A 13,169-nucleotide genomic window follows, 5' to 3' on the forward strand; every position below is an offset into this window, starting at 1 on the left:
ACAGGCAGGCAGCGGGCGCAGCTGTACGTTAGGAAGTGGGCGTCTGGGCGGGGCCGTGGGGCTTCGGGTGCCCTGCGGGGTCACGAGACAGCCCTTTGTCCACGCGTGCCACTGAAGTAGACTCTGGCCTGCAGCACGTCTCTCTGCCTCAGGGCTTGTCGTGGGGCCAGTGGGCGCCCAGTCTGTGGCTGGCCATGCGTGCGGCTCCGAGGGGACCCCCGCTCACACCCCCCCCCCCCGCCATGTGATGTTCACTTTCAGTATCGCTCCATTAACCACCGCATGGATGTCAGGTCGATGTGGCTTTACCGGTTGTATTACTCGAACGCGTGCCAATGGTGAGAAGGCCCACGCGTGCGGCCTGGCCGGGTGCGGGGAGGCCGGCCTCACGGTCCACGCGGGTTCCCCTCCCTATGGCGGAAAAGGAGCCGCTTTCCCCACCTTCTGGGAACAGACCCCCGCCCGGGGAAGGAGAGGCTCTCCCTGGGGGTGAGCTCCAGGCCTGGCCTTCGAGCTGTGACCCGAGCACTGGATGTGACCGCGCGAGAGCGGGCACAGACCGGGAGGCGTGGGCTCCGCCTGTTGAAGCCGTGGAGTCTGTCCTCGCTTCCCAGGCATCCTGCCTGCGGATCTAGTTTTGGCCCAGAGCCCTGCTGGTGCGCGCATTTTAATTAGTTTTTGTTGGTTTTTCTTCTGTTTTTTTTTTTCAGGATATTGAGCTTCACCATTTTCTTGATCCTGTTTTTGGCCTTTATCGAGAGCCCTTCCTCGCTCACTAGCACCGCGGACGTCCGCTACCGCTCGGCCCCCTGGGATCCACCCTGCGGCCTGACCGAGGGCGTCGAGGTGCTCTGCCTGCTGGTCTTTGTGGCCGACGTCTCTGTGAAGGTGAGGTGGGCGCCGTCAGGGGCCAAAGCCCAGGGGTCAGCGCCCTCCCGGCCTGTCCGCTGCTTTCCTGGTTCATTTACCCTCCAGCTGCCTTTTTCTCCGATGGCACTTTGACCCCCTGAGCGGAGGCCTGGGTGGTGGAGAGTTCTGGTCGCTGTAACAGGGGCTCTATCTGCTTCCGCCCTCTCCAGACGAGACCGAGTCTCGGCTCTGCCTGTCGGGCGCCCAACCTTGCGGGACCTCCGGGGGTGGCCGAGGGTCTGGCGGTGCCCTTGTGAGGAGAGACTCCAGTAGAGCAAGGCAGGGCCAGTGGTCTCTCTCTTGCCCAGCCTCCCACCCCCAAGAGAAGAGGAACACGGGAGGAGGTGGGCGTGGGACGGAAGGGGGCCTGTTGCCACGTGGTGTGGGCTTGAGTCTAGATTCTGTCTGACCCGAGTCCTTCCAGAAGCTGGAGGTGGGCCCAGCCTCGCTCATTTGAGGTTCTGAGCCGTGTCAAAGGTTGAGAGCCCTAATGGTTTCCCTGTGAGAGGAGAGGGGCCGGGAGGCCAGGTCTGGCTGCGGGTCGTGTGCTGCTTTTATCAGACAGCTCTGGGGCTGGGCCGTCGGGACACCGCTGGCCACACAGGGTGTGGGGCTGTCCCCAGAGGCCAGGGTGCCTTTACCTGGCCCCTGCTGGGCTGTCCCGCAGCTGACGCTGAGGCCGTGGCAGCTTTGCCTTGTTTCTTCAGCCCGTGATGTGTCGAGGGGGCTTGGGGGGTTTTTAAGACTGGAACTGAAAGTGGTGAGACATTCTCATTAGTGTTTTTGAACGGCTGGTGCTTTTGGGAAGTCTCAAAAGTCAGAGCAAGTGTACATTTTTATCTGCGCGCAGTGACATCTGGGTGGCCTGCCGTCCGTGACGTGGCTGGCCAGTTGGCCACAGAGAGAGACCTCCGGCCTGGTTGATTTTTACTGGTTTATTTAACATTTTTTTTTTTTTAAGATTTTATTTATTATTTATTTGACAGAGAGAGATCACAAGTAGGCAGAGAGGCAGGCAGAGAGAGAGAGGAGGAAGCAGGGTCCCTGCTGAGCAGAGAGCCCGATGCGGGACTCGATCCCAGGACCCTGAGATCACGACCTGAGCCGAAGGCAGCGGCTTAACCCACTGAGCCACCCAGGTGCCCTATTTAACATTTTTTAAAGAAATATTTTATTTATTTGTGAGAGGGAGTGAGTGCACAAACAGGGAGGGGCAGAGGGAGATGCAGGCTCCCTGCCGAGCGGGGAGCCCGATGTGGGGCTCAATCCCAGGACCCAGGATTGTGACCTGAGTCGAAGAAGACAGGCTTGACCGACTGAGCCGCCCAGGTGCCCCTCAGGCCTGGTTTACAGATGGTTCTGGGTGTGGGCTGGCTCTAACCAGAAGTGGACCATGGGTGGTGTTACAGCCCCTTTTCCAGAATGGTTCTTTTTTTTTTTTTTTTTAAAGATTTTGTTTATTTATTTGACAGACAGAGATCACAAGTAGGCAGAGAGGCAGGTAGAGAGAGAGAGGAGGAAGCAGACTCCCCGCTGAGCAGAGAGCCTATACAGGGCTCGATCCCAGAACCCCAGGACCATGACCTGAGCTGAAGGCAGAGGCTTTAACCCACTGAGCCACCCAGGCGCCCCACCAGAATAGTTCTTTTCCAGAGTGGCTCTTGGGCATAAGCTAAGCTGACAGTTGGGATGGGCAGGACGGCTCGGCCCCCGTTATCGACGTGGAAGCAGGCAGGAGTGGTTAAGTGCTGAGCCCAGGATCACTGGCTGTCCGAGGTCACCAGCAGGCTGGGCGGGAAGCTCAGCTTCTTGCTCCCCGTGTCACGTGGAGGCCACACTGGCCGCCAAAGCGGCCCTGCTCTGGCTGCCCCGGCCTCACCTGTGTGTGCCGGCAGGCTGGGGCTGGCTGTGGGGCTGGTGTCTGCGGGGCCGCCTGCTCGCCCGCTCACCCCCTGCCCCTCTTGCAGAGCTACCTGGTTGGGTGGGCCCAGTTCCGGACGAACCCCTGGCTGCTGGCCTACCTCGTGGTGCTGGTCGTGTCTCTCACGGACTGGATCGTGTCGCTGAGTCTGCTTTGCCAGGAGGTAGGTGGTGCGGTGGCTTGGGGTGGGGAGCGGGGAGCTCTGGGTGGCCTGCCCCCTGCCCGGCTCTGCCCACCCTCGCAGCCCTCCAGTCAGCCATCGGGCCGTGGGGCCATGTCCCATCTTGCAGAAGGAGGCACTGAGGCCTGGGGAGGGCACAAGGACCCCTGATTCCTGCCTCACCATTTTCCAGCTCAGCTCCTCCACCGGCTGGGTCCCCTGCCGCCCCGGGGCCTTGCCCTGGCCACGTGCCCAGACCTCTGGGAGTGCCGCAGTGGGAGAGTCCATGTAGCCGAGTGCCCCGTCCTGCCCCCCACCCAGATGCACTGCCCAGTGACTGGATAGGACAGAAGCGGGGAGACTTGGTATGGGGACATCCGTGTCCATCAGGAACAGTTGGGCACACGAGCCTGTCAGGTGCTTTAGCCAAGAGAGTTTGTATAGAAGCTTACACAGGCGTTGAGTAACCCACAGAGCAGAACGGGGGTGGGGCGGAAGCTGCAGGAAGCTCAGGGGAGGGGCCCCCAGAACCGGGGCCCCGCCCTCCAGGCCCTGGAGCCGGGCAGAGCACCCAGATCCTTCCGGAGACCGCAGGAAAGGGAGGCTGGCAGCCCCCGGCATGGGCACTGCCCTAGGGCCAGCAAGGAGACGGAGGGCAGTGGCGCGTCCCCCTCTGGCCTCCCAGCCTCTCCCTGGTGCCCTCACTGGCAGGAGTGAGCGGGCTGCGAAGGGGAACAGAGCTGCCGGCAGGATGGCCGCTCAGTGTCCGCCTCCCACTTCCTCGCAGGAAAGAGCTCTGTGAACGTGCAAAGCCACGTCTGTGCAACAGGCAGGGGAGGCCGCGCGCAGCCTCTTGGGTTTGTGTTGTTGCTGGTTGTGGCCCTGACGGATCCTTCTGGGTTCCTCCTGCTCAGGCTCCCCGTGCCCTTGGCCGCAGCCAGCTCCCTGCTCCTGTGGCTTCTTCCCCTCGAACAGGGACCCAGACCTTCGTACCTGGCCGGTCTGTGGCTTCAGGGGTCCTGTTTTTGGAGTCTTGGAGTTTTCCGATAGTCTTTCTCCTGGCTGTGCCTCGAGCCCCAACCCAGACCTCCCCGCGCCTCATGCAGCAGCACTGTCCTTGGCAGTGGGAGTGGTGCTCGCCCCGCCACCGGCATCCCACTCTGTCCACGGGGTGGCCATTTCCAGAGCAGCAGGGCACTGGACTGTGGCTGCGGAGTGGAGGATGGCCGTTCTGTTCTGTCCTGGTGCTCGGAGCCTCTGGTGCACATCCTGGGGCCACCGGGCGCTGCCTCCCAGGGCTGGTGTCCCTGAGCCCACCTCATGCCATCAAACCCTTCGGGGTGGGGCGGTGTAAGCCGGGGAGTGCCGTGGGCTGGTTGGAAGCCGCATGGCCCCTGAGACTCAAGTAGTGGTCTTGGGGCACTCCCAGGCAGGGCCCTAACCCGCATGCCTGGCTGTCCAGTGAGGACAGATCGGCACCCTGCCCAGGGAAGGGGCCCATTGCGGTCACCTGCCCAGCTGCCACGGCCACATCGGCGTGGGTGAGCAGAACTGGGCTCTGCTTCTAGAGGGCAGGCCGTCCGTGGTGGCCTTCGGGGCAAAGGCTCGGACATTACAGGACATGTCGTTTTGTCTTGTGGGCGTTCCCTCTGTCCGTCCACGCACACACTTCTCAGACCTTTCCCCACTGTTCAGGTCTGTTCTTTCTGTGCCCTGACCACCCCACGGGAGTTGTTCTCTTTCTCAGTACGGACAGGCTGGACCCTAACCCGCTAAAATGCTTTCTCTTCAGCACCCCCTGTGGCAGTATCTCCTGATGGAGGCCATAGCGCCACACACGGTCCCCTTCTGGGTGGGGTCAGCATGTCACCCAGAACTGTCCATGGACCAGGTCTGCGGTCCTTCCCTGTGGCCAGCTGGCCGGTCCTAAGGAACTCCTCAGGGGCACCAGGGGAGGGAGGGTGCAGACGGACTGGGGGCCTCCCCCCGGCTCCAGCCTAGTCTCTCTGTTTCTACCTTGTAGCCCGGAGGTCAGATCACGTGGGGTCTACCGGTCACTGGGTAGGCCGTGGTCACGACTCTTTTCTCGTGGGAGGCGAGGCATCTGCCGGTTCGTTGGCGGGCTGTGACTCTGGAGGCCTCGTCAGGGGCTTCCCTGGCGCTGGGCCAGCTGCTCATCAGTGTTGAGTCCTGCGGCTGTCCCTCCCCGTCCTTCATAAAGGTCACACATCCCTGTGTCCATGACCCTGATGTGGCCCCAGCATGGGGAGGGCTCTTGGGAGGTGCGAGCTGCACCCTGGTCTGTGATTACAGGCGAGGGTCCAAGACCCTGGGTGTGGGTGCCAGTAGGACCTTCAGCTGCCGCTTGGCCTAGGGAGGTGGCCGAAACTCAGGATATGGTTGCTGAGACAAGGTTCCGTCCAGCGGCCGTGCGCAGGTCATGGGTGAGCTGGGGACGCTGGTTCCTCAGCCCATGGGCACAGGGGGGCAGTGGGCAGAGCCCGGAGTGTCCGTTTATTGATGTTACCTGGGGCTTTCTGGTCCTGTGCTGAGAGTGGGGCCCCCTTCTGACCATGTGTGTGGCCCAGGGAGGTTGAGTCAGGCCTTGGGCTCCCGTATCCTGTGGACGACCTGGAGGGTCTGCCGTGTGCCCCTGCTGGTGGGACCTCGTTCTCTTGAGAGAGAGCCCTCTAGAATGAGGAAACCCCAGGTACGTCGTGGCATCTGGAGGGCCATGGGTGCTGTGCTGGAAGGGGTGGCGTTTGCGCTGGCCTGGGACGGACGAGGACAGTCCGCTCGCTGAGCAGGGGGTGGCCTGAGGGCTGCAGGCAGCGGGATGGCAGTGGCGTCCCCTGGACGGGCCAGAGTGAGCCTGCGGGCCAGTCCTTCGGCCTTGCACAGGGAGGGACGCGGTCAGCTGGGCTTCTACGACAAGATGTGCGGAGATTTAATGTGACACTTCAAACCACGCGGCCGAGGCGATGGGGTGATTGCGAGAGAGGTGTTAACGTCTTCATATGGAAGGGACGAATCGCCAAAAAATCACAGAAAGCAAATAACCACGTGGCTTGACAAGTTCCCCAAGGCGAGAGGCCACAGAGGGGAGGAAGGGGCGCTGGGGGTCAGCACTCGGGGGTCAGGTATGGGGAGCCGGCCGGAGGCGTTGGGCAGACCCGGGCCCAGAGGTCACTGAGGCTGGGGCCAGCTTCCCGGACAGGAGGACCGGCTGCGGCAGGGGTGGGGCGTGGGGGGCAGGGTCTCAGAATGGGTGGTGTGTTGGCCAGTGGAGGAGGAGGGACGCCTGAGGGAAGCGCTTGAGAGGGCTGGGGTGTCCTGCGGGCAGTGGGCGTGGGGGGCTCCCCTGCTTCGGACGGGAAGGAAGAGGGAAGGGGGCCACCGGGGCGTGTGCGTGTGTGTGTGTGCGTGCGTGTGCGCGTGCCTGCCTGCGTGCGTGTGCGTGTGCCTACGTGCGTGTGCATGCGTGTGTGCCTGCCTGCATGCGTGTGTGTGGAGGTGTGCGCGTGCAGGGCATGCCCGTGGGGCGTGTGTGCTTGTGGAGGGCGTGTGTGTGTGTGTGTGTGTGTGTGTGCATGCTGGGGCTGCAGGCTGCAGGGTGTGGCCTGGTGGCCGTGTGTGCGGGAGGGAGCCGCAGAATGGGTGGGGCGGGGGAGGAGCCAGGAGCGTGGAGCAGTCCCCCACCTCCACCCCGTGGGACAGACAGCTTTGTGGGGCGGTGTGGAGCCCCCCATGGTGCTGCAGGGCTGATGGGAGCTGGGTGGCCCGTTGGCAGGGGTTGGGGGAGGCTGCGGAGTGGGAGTTGGGGAGCACAGAGGAGGGGGGCTGGGGCCTGGAGCGGCTGGCCGGGAGGGGTCTGAGTGGGTCTGGGGGGCCCCTCGGCAGGTCGGGTCTCGGGCCTGGGTGCAGAGCCGCTTCCCGCTGTCTTGCAGCGGCTGCGGGTCCGCAGGCTCCTGCGGCCGTTCTTCCTGATGCAGAACTCGTCCATGATGAAGAAGACGCTCAAGTGTATCCGGTCGTCGCTGCCGGAGATGGCCAGGTGGGCGCTCCGTGCCATCGGGGGTGCTGGGACTGCAGCCTGGGGCACGACTGGCCCCAGCCTTGGAGGCCAGGGAGTGGGTTTCCGGGGGCCCTCCTGGCAGCCTCTCCGCGGTCTGGGACCCGCCTGACGGCTGCAGGGCCCTGCGGGTGCTCCCTGGCCGTCCCCGCTGGGGCCGTGACCCCTCCCCCCACTCTCCTCCCATCCCCCCCCCTCCTGCAACCTGCCTCCGTTCTCTGTCCCCTGGCCTCCCTCTGCCTCCGGTCCGCTTCCCCCGGTGGCTCACGGGGCTGGCCCTCGCTCTCCAGCCCAGGTGGCTGGATGTGGCCGTCCCCTCTGAGAGTCCAGGGGTCCTTGGACCCCCAGACCCGAGGGTACCGATGGTCCCTGCCGGGGAAAGCGCTCCCTAAGGACAGGACTGGTAGTGAGCACAGGTCAGGCTTGGGGGCAGGGAGCTCCCTGAGTGCTCGGGCGGCTGTCCCTAGACCCCATCCCGCTGGGTGCACGGGGCGTGGGTCCCGTCTGAGCGCCTGCGCCTCCCCAGTGTCCTGCTGCTGCTGGCGCTGCACCTGTGTGTCTTCACCATGTCCGGGATGCTGCTCTTCATAGGCGAGAAGGTACCGTGTTCCGCTCTGTCCGCGCCGGGAGCCCAGGGCTTTGATGGACGGGTCGGCCTTGTCCTCCAGGTAGCTGTTGGGCCTGCAGAGCTGGCGGACTGGTTAGGCCACCTGCCCTGGCCTCGTAACGGGGGTTGGTGGTGGTCCACCTAGACCCCAGGTGTCTCTTCAAAGGGCCAGTCTTCATGTGCCTGTCGCCATGGCCTCATGGGCTCAGGGCTGGGCGGCCTGGCTGCTGCTCCCTCTCCTCTCTCCTCCCCTCCCTGCCCTGTTGCTGACCCAGATTTCTCTATACCCGTTAGGTGGAGGCCCCCTCAGACTGGCGCTGGGGGCCACTGGGTGGGCTGTGCCACCGTCCGCCCCACGGCGCCCGTCTCCCTTCTCCGGCTGCGGGCTTTTGTCCACCCCCAGACCCCCTTCCCTTCCCACTTCTGCTTCTCGGCTCCCTAGCGGCTTGTTGCTGTGTGGAGGTGTCTGCCGCCTCCCACCCCGGTCCCCGCACGCCATGTGTCTGTGGTCCAGTGTGTCTTACCTCATGGCCTGGCTAGGGTCATGGTCGTCCTCGGGGTGGAGCTGTCCCGCATCTCTGTCCTGGGTGTGGCCGAGGGTCAGCTAAGGCCAGTTTCTGTGGAGTTTGTGGCGGTATTCGGGGGCTCAGACTGTCCTGTCCGTGAGGACTAGAGACTGTCCTGATTTTGGGAGAGCTGGAGCTCCCGTGTGTGCGCACGCACGTGTATGCATGTTTGCACGTGCGTGTGTGCATGTTTGCACATGCCTGTGTCCATAAGTATCTTTTGAGTGTGTCTGTGTTTGTGTAATTGTGTGTGCTGTGTGTCTCTCTATCTGGTTGTGTGCTGTGTGTGTGTGTGTGTGTGGTCATGTCGTTAACCGGGTGTGCCGTGTCTCTGTGTGTGCTCCAGCCGGGGTGGCTGAAGGCTTTTCCCCGTGGTTCTGAGCAGACCGGCTTCGTGGGCCCGTGGCCTATGGATATGCAGCCGCCCTGGGCACTGGCTCTTGGGCCCAGAGGCCCTGAGTTAGGCTCCGTCTGGCCACGAGTGCAGAGTCTGCTGGGAGATGACGGGAGGTGCAGGTCAGGGTGCACCCCAGGTGCTGCTGGGGTGCTGACCCCACGGTGGCTGGAGCTCTGCTGGCCGCAGGCCATGGCTTTTGGGGGACAGAGGCCCGACGGCCCACACAGCTGCCCCGTTTGTTCTCAGCAGGGCGATGGGCAGGACCGGGAGAGGCTGATCTACTTTCGCAACCTGCCGGAGGCTCTGACCTCCCTCCTGGTGCTGCTGACCACGGCCAACAACCCCGACGGTGTGTGTGGGGGGGCGCGGGGCCCGGGGCCGGGGGGATGAGGTGAACCCGGAGCCTCGGCGCGGGGCTCTGGGAGGCCGGAGCGCATCGGGCTTCTCTGACGCCGGGTGGAGCGTGAAGGGGCGTCGGGTTCTGTCCCTCGCTCATGCCTGGCTTTTCTTCCCGTTTGTCTTTTCCCTTCTCCTTCCGTGTCTTCCCGTCTCCCCCACGTCCGCTCCTTGCTCGCTCCCTCTGCCTCCCGCTCTGCTCCCTGCACCTTGGCTTCCCCGACTCCTGTGTCCACGGAGAAGCTGAGAATGAGCGCGGTGACAAGTGCCGCGCGTGGCGGGTTCCCTGGTGGCTTCCTCTTTGAGGCCCAGCCACTGTCTCTGCCGCCGCTCAGGCGTGGCCGTGGGGTACAGCTCGTCCCTGAGGTGACAGGCCCGGGGTGTTTGGTGGCTGTGGTGCTCACGTTTGGGGCTGCTGCTGGGGCAAGGGTGGTGGCCAGGATGGGGTGCTGCGGGCCTCTAGGGCCTGGCTGTGGCCTGGCCGCCCTGGCTGGTGACTTCCGTCTTGGGCTGATGCCCCCGTCACGGAGCCCTTCCCGGGAGGGCAGCCCCCAGCTTCCACGCCCAGGGAGAGCTGTGCGGCGGGACCCTGTGCGTTGTCCCCCCATGTCCTGTGAGTCGTAGCAAGTCACCCAAGGGAGAGCTGAGCTTCCGCGAGTGGGGAGTTCCCAGGGAAGCGGGTTTCAGCTTCGTGCAGGGGAGGAGCAGCCTCGGAAAGGAGCGCGGTCCCCGCGGCAGGGGTGTGTGCGCAGAGGTTGGCATTCGGAGGGGAGCCAGAGCCCCCCGTCTGCTGAGGGCATGTGGTGGGGCCGTGATGGGGTCAGAGCGGAGGCCGAGCTTGTGAGCGTGTTTCTGTTTCTCCGTTTTCTTCACAGTTATGATTCCTGCATATTCCAAGAACCGGGCCTACGCCATCTTTTTCATAGTCTTCACCCTGATAGGTGAGTTCGGACAGACTTGAGGGATCACTCGGGACGAGATCCTGTCCCTCGTGGCAAGATCCCGAATGCCCTCCCGAGTGTAGCATTCCCAGCCCTGTGTGCCCTCCCGACCCTGAGTCTCCGCCGCAGTGTGTCGTCTCTGACCACGTGACTTCACCTGAGCGTGTCCTCCTGTGACTTCTCTTCAGCCGCCTTCATTGCTGACCTGGCTTTACTTTGCCTTCCCGACCGTGTGACCGCGCTTCCGCGTGTCCTCCCCGACCGTGTGACCGCGCTTCCGCGTGTCCTCCCCGACCGTGTGACCGCGCTTCCGCGTGTCCTCCCCGACCGTGTGACCGCGCGTCCGCGTGTCCTCCCCGACCCTGTAACTTTACCTCAGCGCTCCCTGCTGACCGCACTTCAGCGCCCTCCCGACCCTGTGACCCGTGCTCTCTGACCTGTGACTTCTCCTCAGCGTGGCCTACCTCGTGGTTTTCAGTCGTGACCACGGATGGCCTCTGTCCTCGGTGCCCGTGGCTGGGCAGGCCCGATGGCCGCATGTGCATTAGACGGGGACGGGGAGGCCCGCATGTTGACTGGTGCGCCCCAGGCCCCTGGCAGGAGTGGTGGCCTCTCCCTGCCCTGGGCCCCTAGGTGTCACCCACCCCTGCCCTGGGCCCCTGGGTGTCACCCACCCCTGCCCTGGGCCCTTGCAGCTGCTGCTCCTTCCAGACTCGGCCCCCCCATCGGTGGTGGTCCCCACTGACTGGCTTTTTCCACTCAAAGGGAGCTTGTTTCTGATGAACCTGCTGACGGCCATCATCTACAATCAGTTCCGGGGCTACCTCATGGTGAGCCGGGCTGCTGTCCCTGCGGCTCCGGGAGGAGCGGCCCCTGGAGGCCAGGCGGGCCACGACCAGCAGGGCGGCCCCGCGGTGAGGGGTGGCCGGGTGGCGGCCGGGCCCCTGGGGAGCCGGGGTGCACGGTGGTGTCCGGTGGTGTCTGGCGGTGTCTGGGGGTGTCCGGCGGTGTCCGGGGGTGTCCGGCGGTGTCCGGCGGTGTCCGGGGGTGTCCGGCGGTGTCTGGCGGTGTCCGGTGGTCTCCGGGGGTGTCCGGGGGTGTCCCGTGGTGTCCGGGGGTGTCCCGTGGTGTCCGGCTCCCTCCTTTGGGGAGTCCCGTGGGCCGTGAAGTGTCAGGCCGTCCCCCGGGGCCTGCGGGGGCAAGGGCTGCTCCCTCGGGGCATGGGGCGGGGGTGCGCGGCCAGGGCAGGCCTGGCCCCGCCGCTCAGAGCCCTTGTCCTCGCAGAAGTCCTTCCAGACCTCGCTGTTCCGGAGGCGGCTGGGAGCGCGGGCCGCCTACGAGGTGCTCTCCTCCGTGACAGCAGAGGGAGAAGCCCACCCCCGAGAGTGAGTGCCGGGGCTCCCGGGCGCCCTGCCTGAGCCGGGGTGAGGGGGCTGCTGGGAGGGGCCGTCGGATGCTCCGCACGGCGTTTCCGGGCAGCGCATCTGCCCAGCCCCCCGTGGCCGCTGCCTGACGTGAGCGCTGCCTCGGACTCGCGAGGACGCCGCATCCGTGGTGCTGCAGGGCTCTGTCGCCCTCCGGGGTGACTCGCTTGTGCTCCCGACCCCTGGATACTGTGGGCTGCCGAGGGCCGCAGGGCCTGCACCGGGGGCGGAACCGGTGGGGCCTGTCAGTGGACGGCGGCCGCCTGCGTGGCCCGTGAGCCGCCCCGGCCTGTCGCCGTCATGCCCTGCGCCTCTGCTGAGCGCCAGCACGCTCCTCTGGAAGGCGGGACAGGGTCGCCTGGGCACTTCAGATGACGGGACAACTGATGCGCGCGTGGCGGGCCTCACAGAGGCCCTCGTCCGTGCTGCCTGCCAGAGTTGGGGGCGCCGCGGCGTGCTGAGCTGGCGAGGCTCACTGGGGTGCGGGTGTCTTTTCCCCAGAGTCGGGGTCCGGCCCCGGGACTTCCTGCAGGTGCTTCAGCGAGTCCAGCTGGACGGCTCCCACACACAGGCCGTCATGGAGGTATTCGGGGCCTCCCTTTCCCCCGGCCCTCCCTAGCCCGTGCTTCCGAGCTCCGCCTAGAGGTCCCCTGGGCCACCAGCTCCCTTTCACCACCGGGGTGTCGTTTCAGATCCGCCGGGGCTGGTCTGGGCCGGGTGGGGCTGGGACGCGCGCTGTCCTGTCCCGGGCCCGCCCTCCCCTCGGCCCGGCCGACTGGGTGTGTTTCCCTCCTCTGCAGAAGGTGCGCTCCTACGGTGGCGACCTGCTGTCAGCCGGCGAGTTTCAGAAACTCTTTAATGAGTTCGACAAAAGAGTGATTAAAGAGGTAACCAGGGCCAGGCCACGTGGGGTGAGTGGGGAAGGTTGCAGAACCTGTTGGCTTCGATCCCTTGGGTGACTCTTAGTGACCAGTGCCAGGACCCGCCTCCCCAGGAATTCCAGCCCCTGGGATGGTAGACGGCTCTTGGAAGCCGGGCGGTCTTGTCAACCGTATGCACTTCACAGACCACAGGGACTGCCTGGGCCAAGTCTGACCCAGAGGAACTGTCCACACGGTTTTCCCTGTCTTCATGACAGACTCTTACCTGCTTCCGTGTGTCCTTCCCCAGGACAGTCCGAGTTTGTCTAAAGCCTTTGTTTTGGTCCGTGACGCCGATTTGTCAAGTCCCCAGGTGGCCCTTGGCATCCAGCTCAGCCCCGTGTCCACCGAGAGCCCTGTTCCGGGTTAAGCTTTCAGTCACTGTCCCATACTCCTTCACAAACGCTTTGTGTCGTGTGGGAAATGCTTGGCATATATTCAGATGGTGGCCGCGGGTTCTGTCGTGGTTTACGTGGCGGTCCGTGGCCAGTTAGAGTCTCTCTAGTTCTCTCTGACGTTAAAAAATGACCGTGACAGACATCTTAGCGTGTGCGGCGAGTTCCGTGTTTGAGATTATTTTGTTGGGCTGGAAGACAGGGATAAGGGAGGAGGCAGGAAAGACGGAGTCCCAGAGTAAAGGCGGACGGGCCCTGCTGGGCAGCGGCCGCCGTGGCCCCCGCGGGCGCGCGCTGCTGAGCCCGTGCGCATTTCCTCCCCAGCCCCCGCCGCGGCCCGAGTACCCGTCTCCCTTCCTGCGGAGGGCCCAGATCGCCTTCAGCCACCGCTACTTTGACTACCTGGGGAACTTCATCGCCCTTGGGAACCTCGTGTCCATTTCTGTGAGTGCGGGCCCACC

At 64.6% G+C, this 13,169-nt stretch overlaps 1 protein-coding gene across 15 annotated transcripts in view; it reads left to right on the forward strand.

The window, feature by feature from the left end:
• The window catches only part of TPCN2 (two pore segment channel 2), a 35,362-nt gene that overhangs the window by 3,865 nt on the left and 18,328 nt on the right, over positions 1–13,169 (forward strand). For 9 of the 15 annotated variants that reach the window (XR_001180663.2, XR_001180664.2, XM_013059975.2 and 6 more), the window contains exons 3-14: positions 262–338; positions 711–888; positions 2,877–2,993; positions 6,938–7,044; positions 7,589–7,661; positions 8,879–8,981; positions 9,904–9,969; positions 10,735–10,883; positions 11,254–11,354; positions 11,895–11,976; positions 12,194–12,280; positions 13,033–13,152. Coding sequence is in view for 13 of the 15 variants with exons in the window: in XM_013059975.2 (XP_012915429.1) it covers positions 262–338; positions 711–888; positions 2,877–2,993; positions 6,938–7,044; positions 7,589–7,661; positions 8,879–8,981; positions 9,904–9,969; positions 10,735–10,883; positions 11,254–11,354; positions 11,895–11,976; positions 12,194–12,280; positions 13,033–13,152 (1,260 nt within the window). In the remaining 2 variants the exon portion in view is untranslated. Of the gene's footprint in view, positions 1–261; positions 339–710; positions 889–2,876; positions 2,994–6,937; positions 7,045–7,588; positions 7,662–8,878; positions 8,982–9,023; positions 9,395–9,903; positions 9,970–10,734; positions 10,884–11,253; positions 11,355–11,894; positions 11,977–12,193; positions 12,281–13,032; positions 13,153–13,169 lie in introns of those variants that run through there. The other 6 variants (XM_013059978.2, XM_004759601.3, XM_013059976.2 and 3 more) reach the window with 5 other exon arrangements.

The sequence above is a fragment of the Mustela putorius genome, unplaced genomic scaffold (genome assembly GCF_011764305.1).
Source record: "Mustela putorius furo isolate JIRA1106 unplaced genomic scaffold, ASM1176430v1.1 tig00000127_pilon_pilon_pilon, whole genome shotgun sequence".
NCBI lineage: Eukaryota > Metazoa > Chordata > Mammalia > Carnivora > Mustelidae > Mustela > Mustela putorius.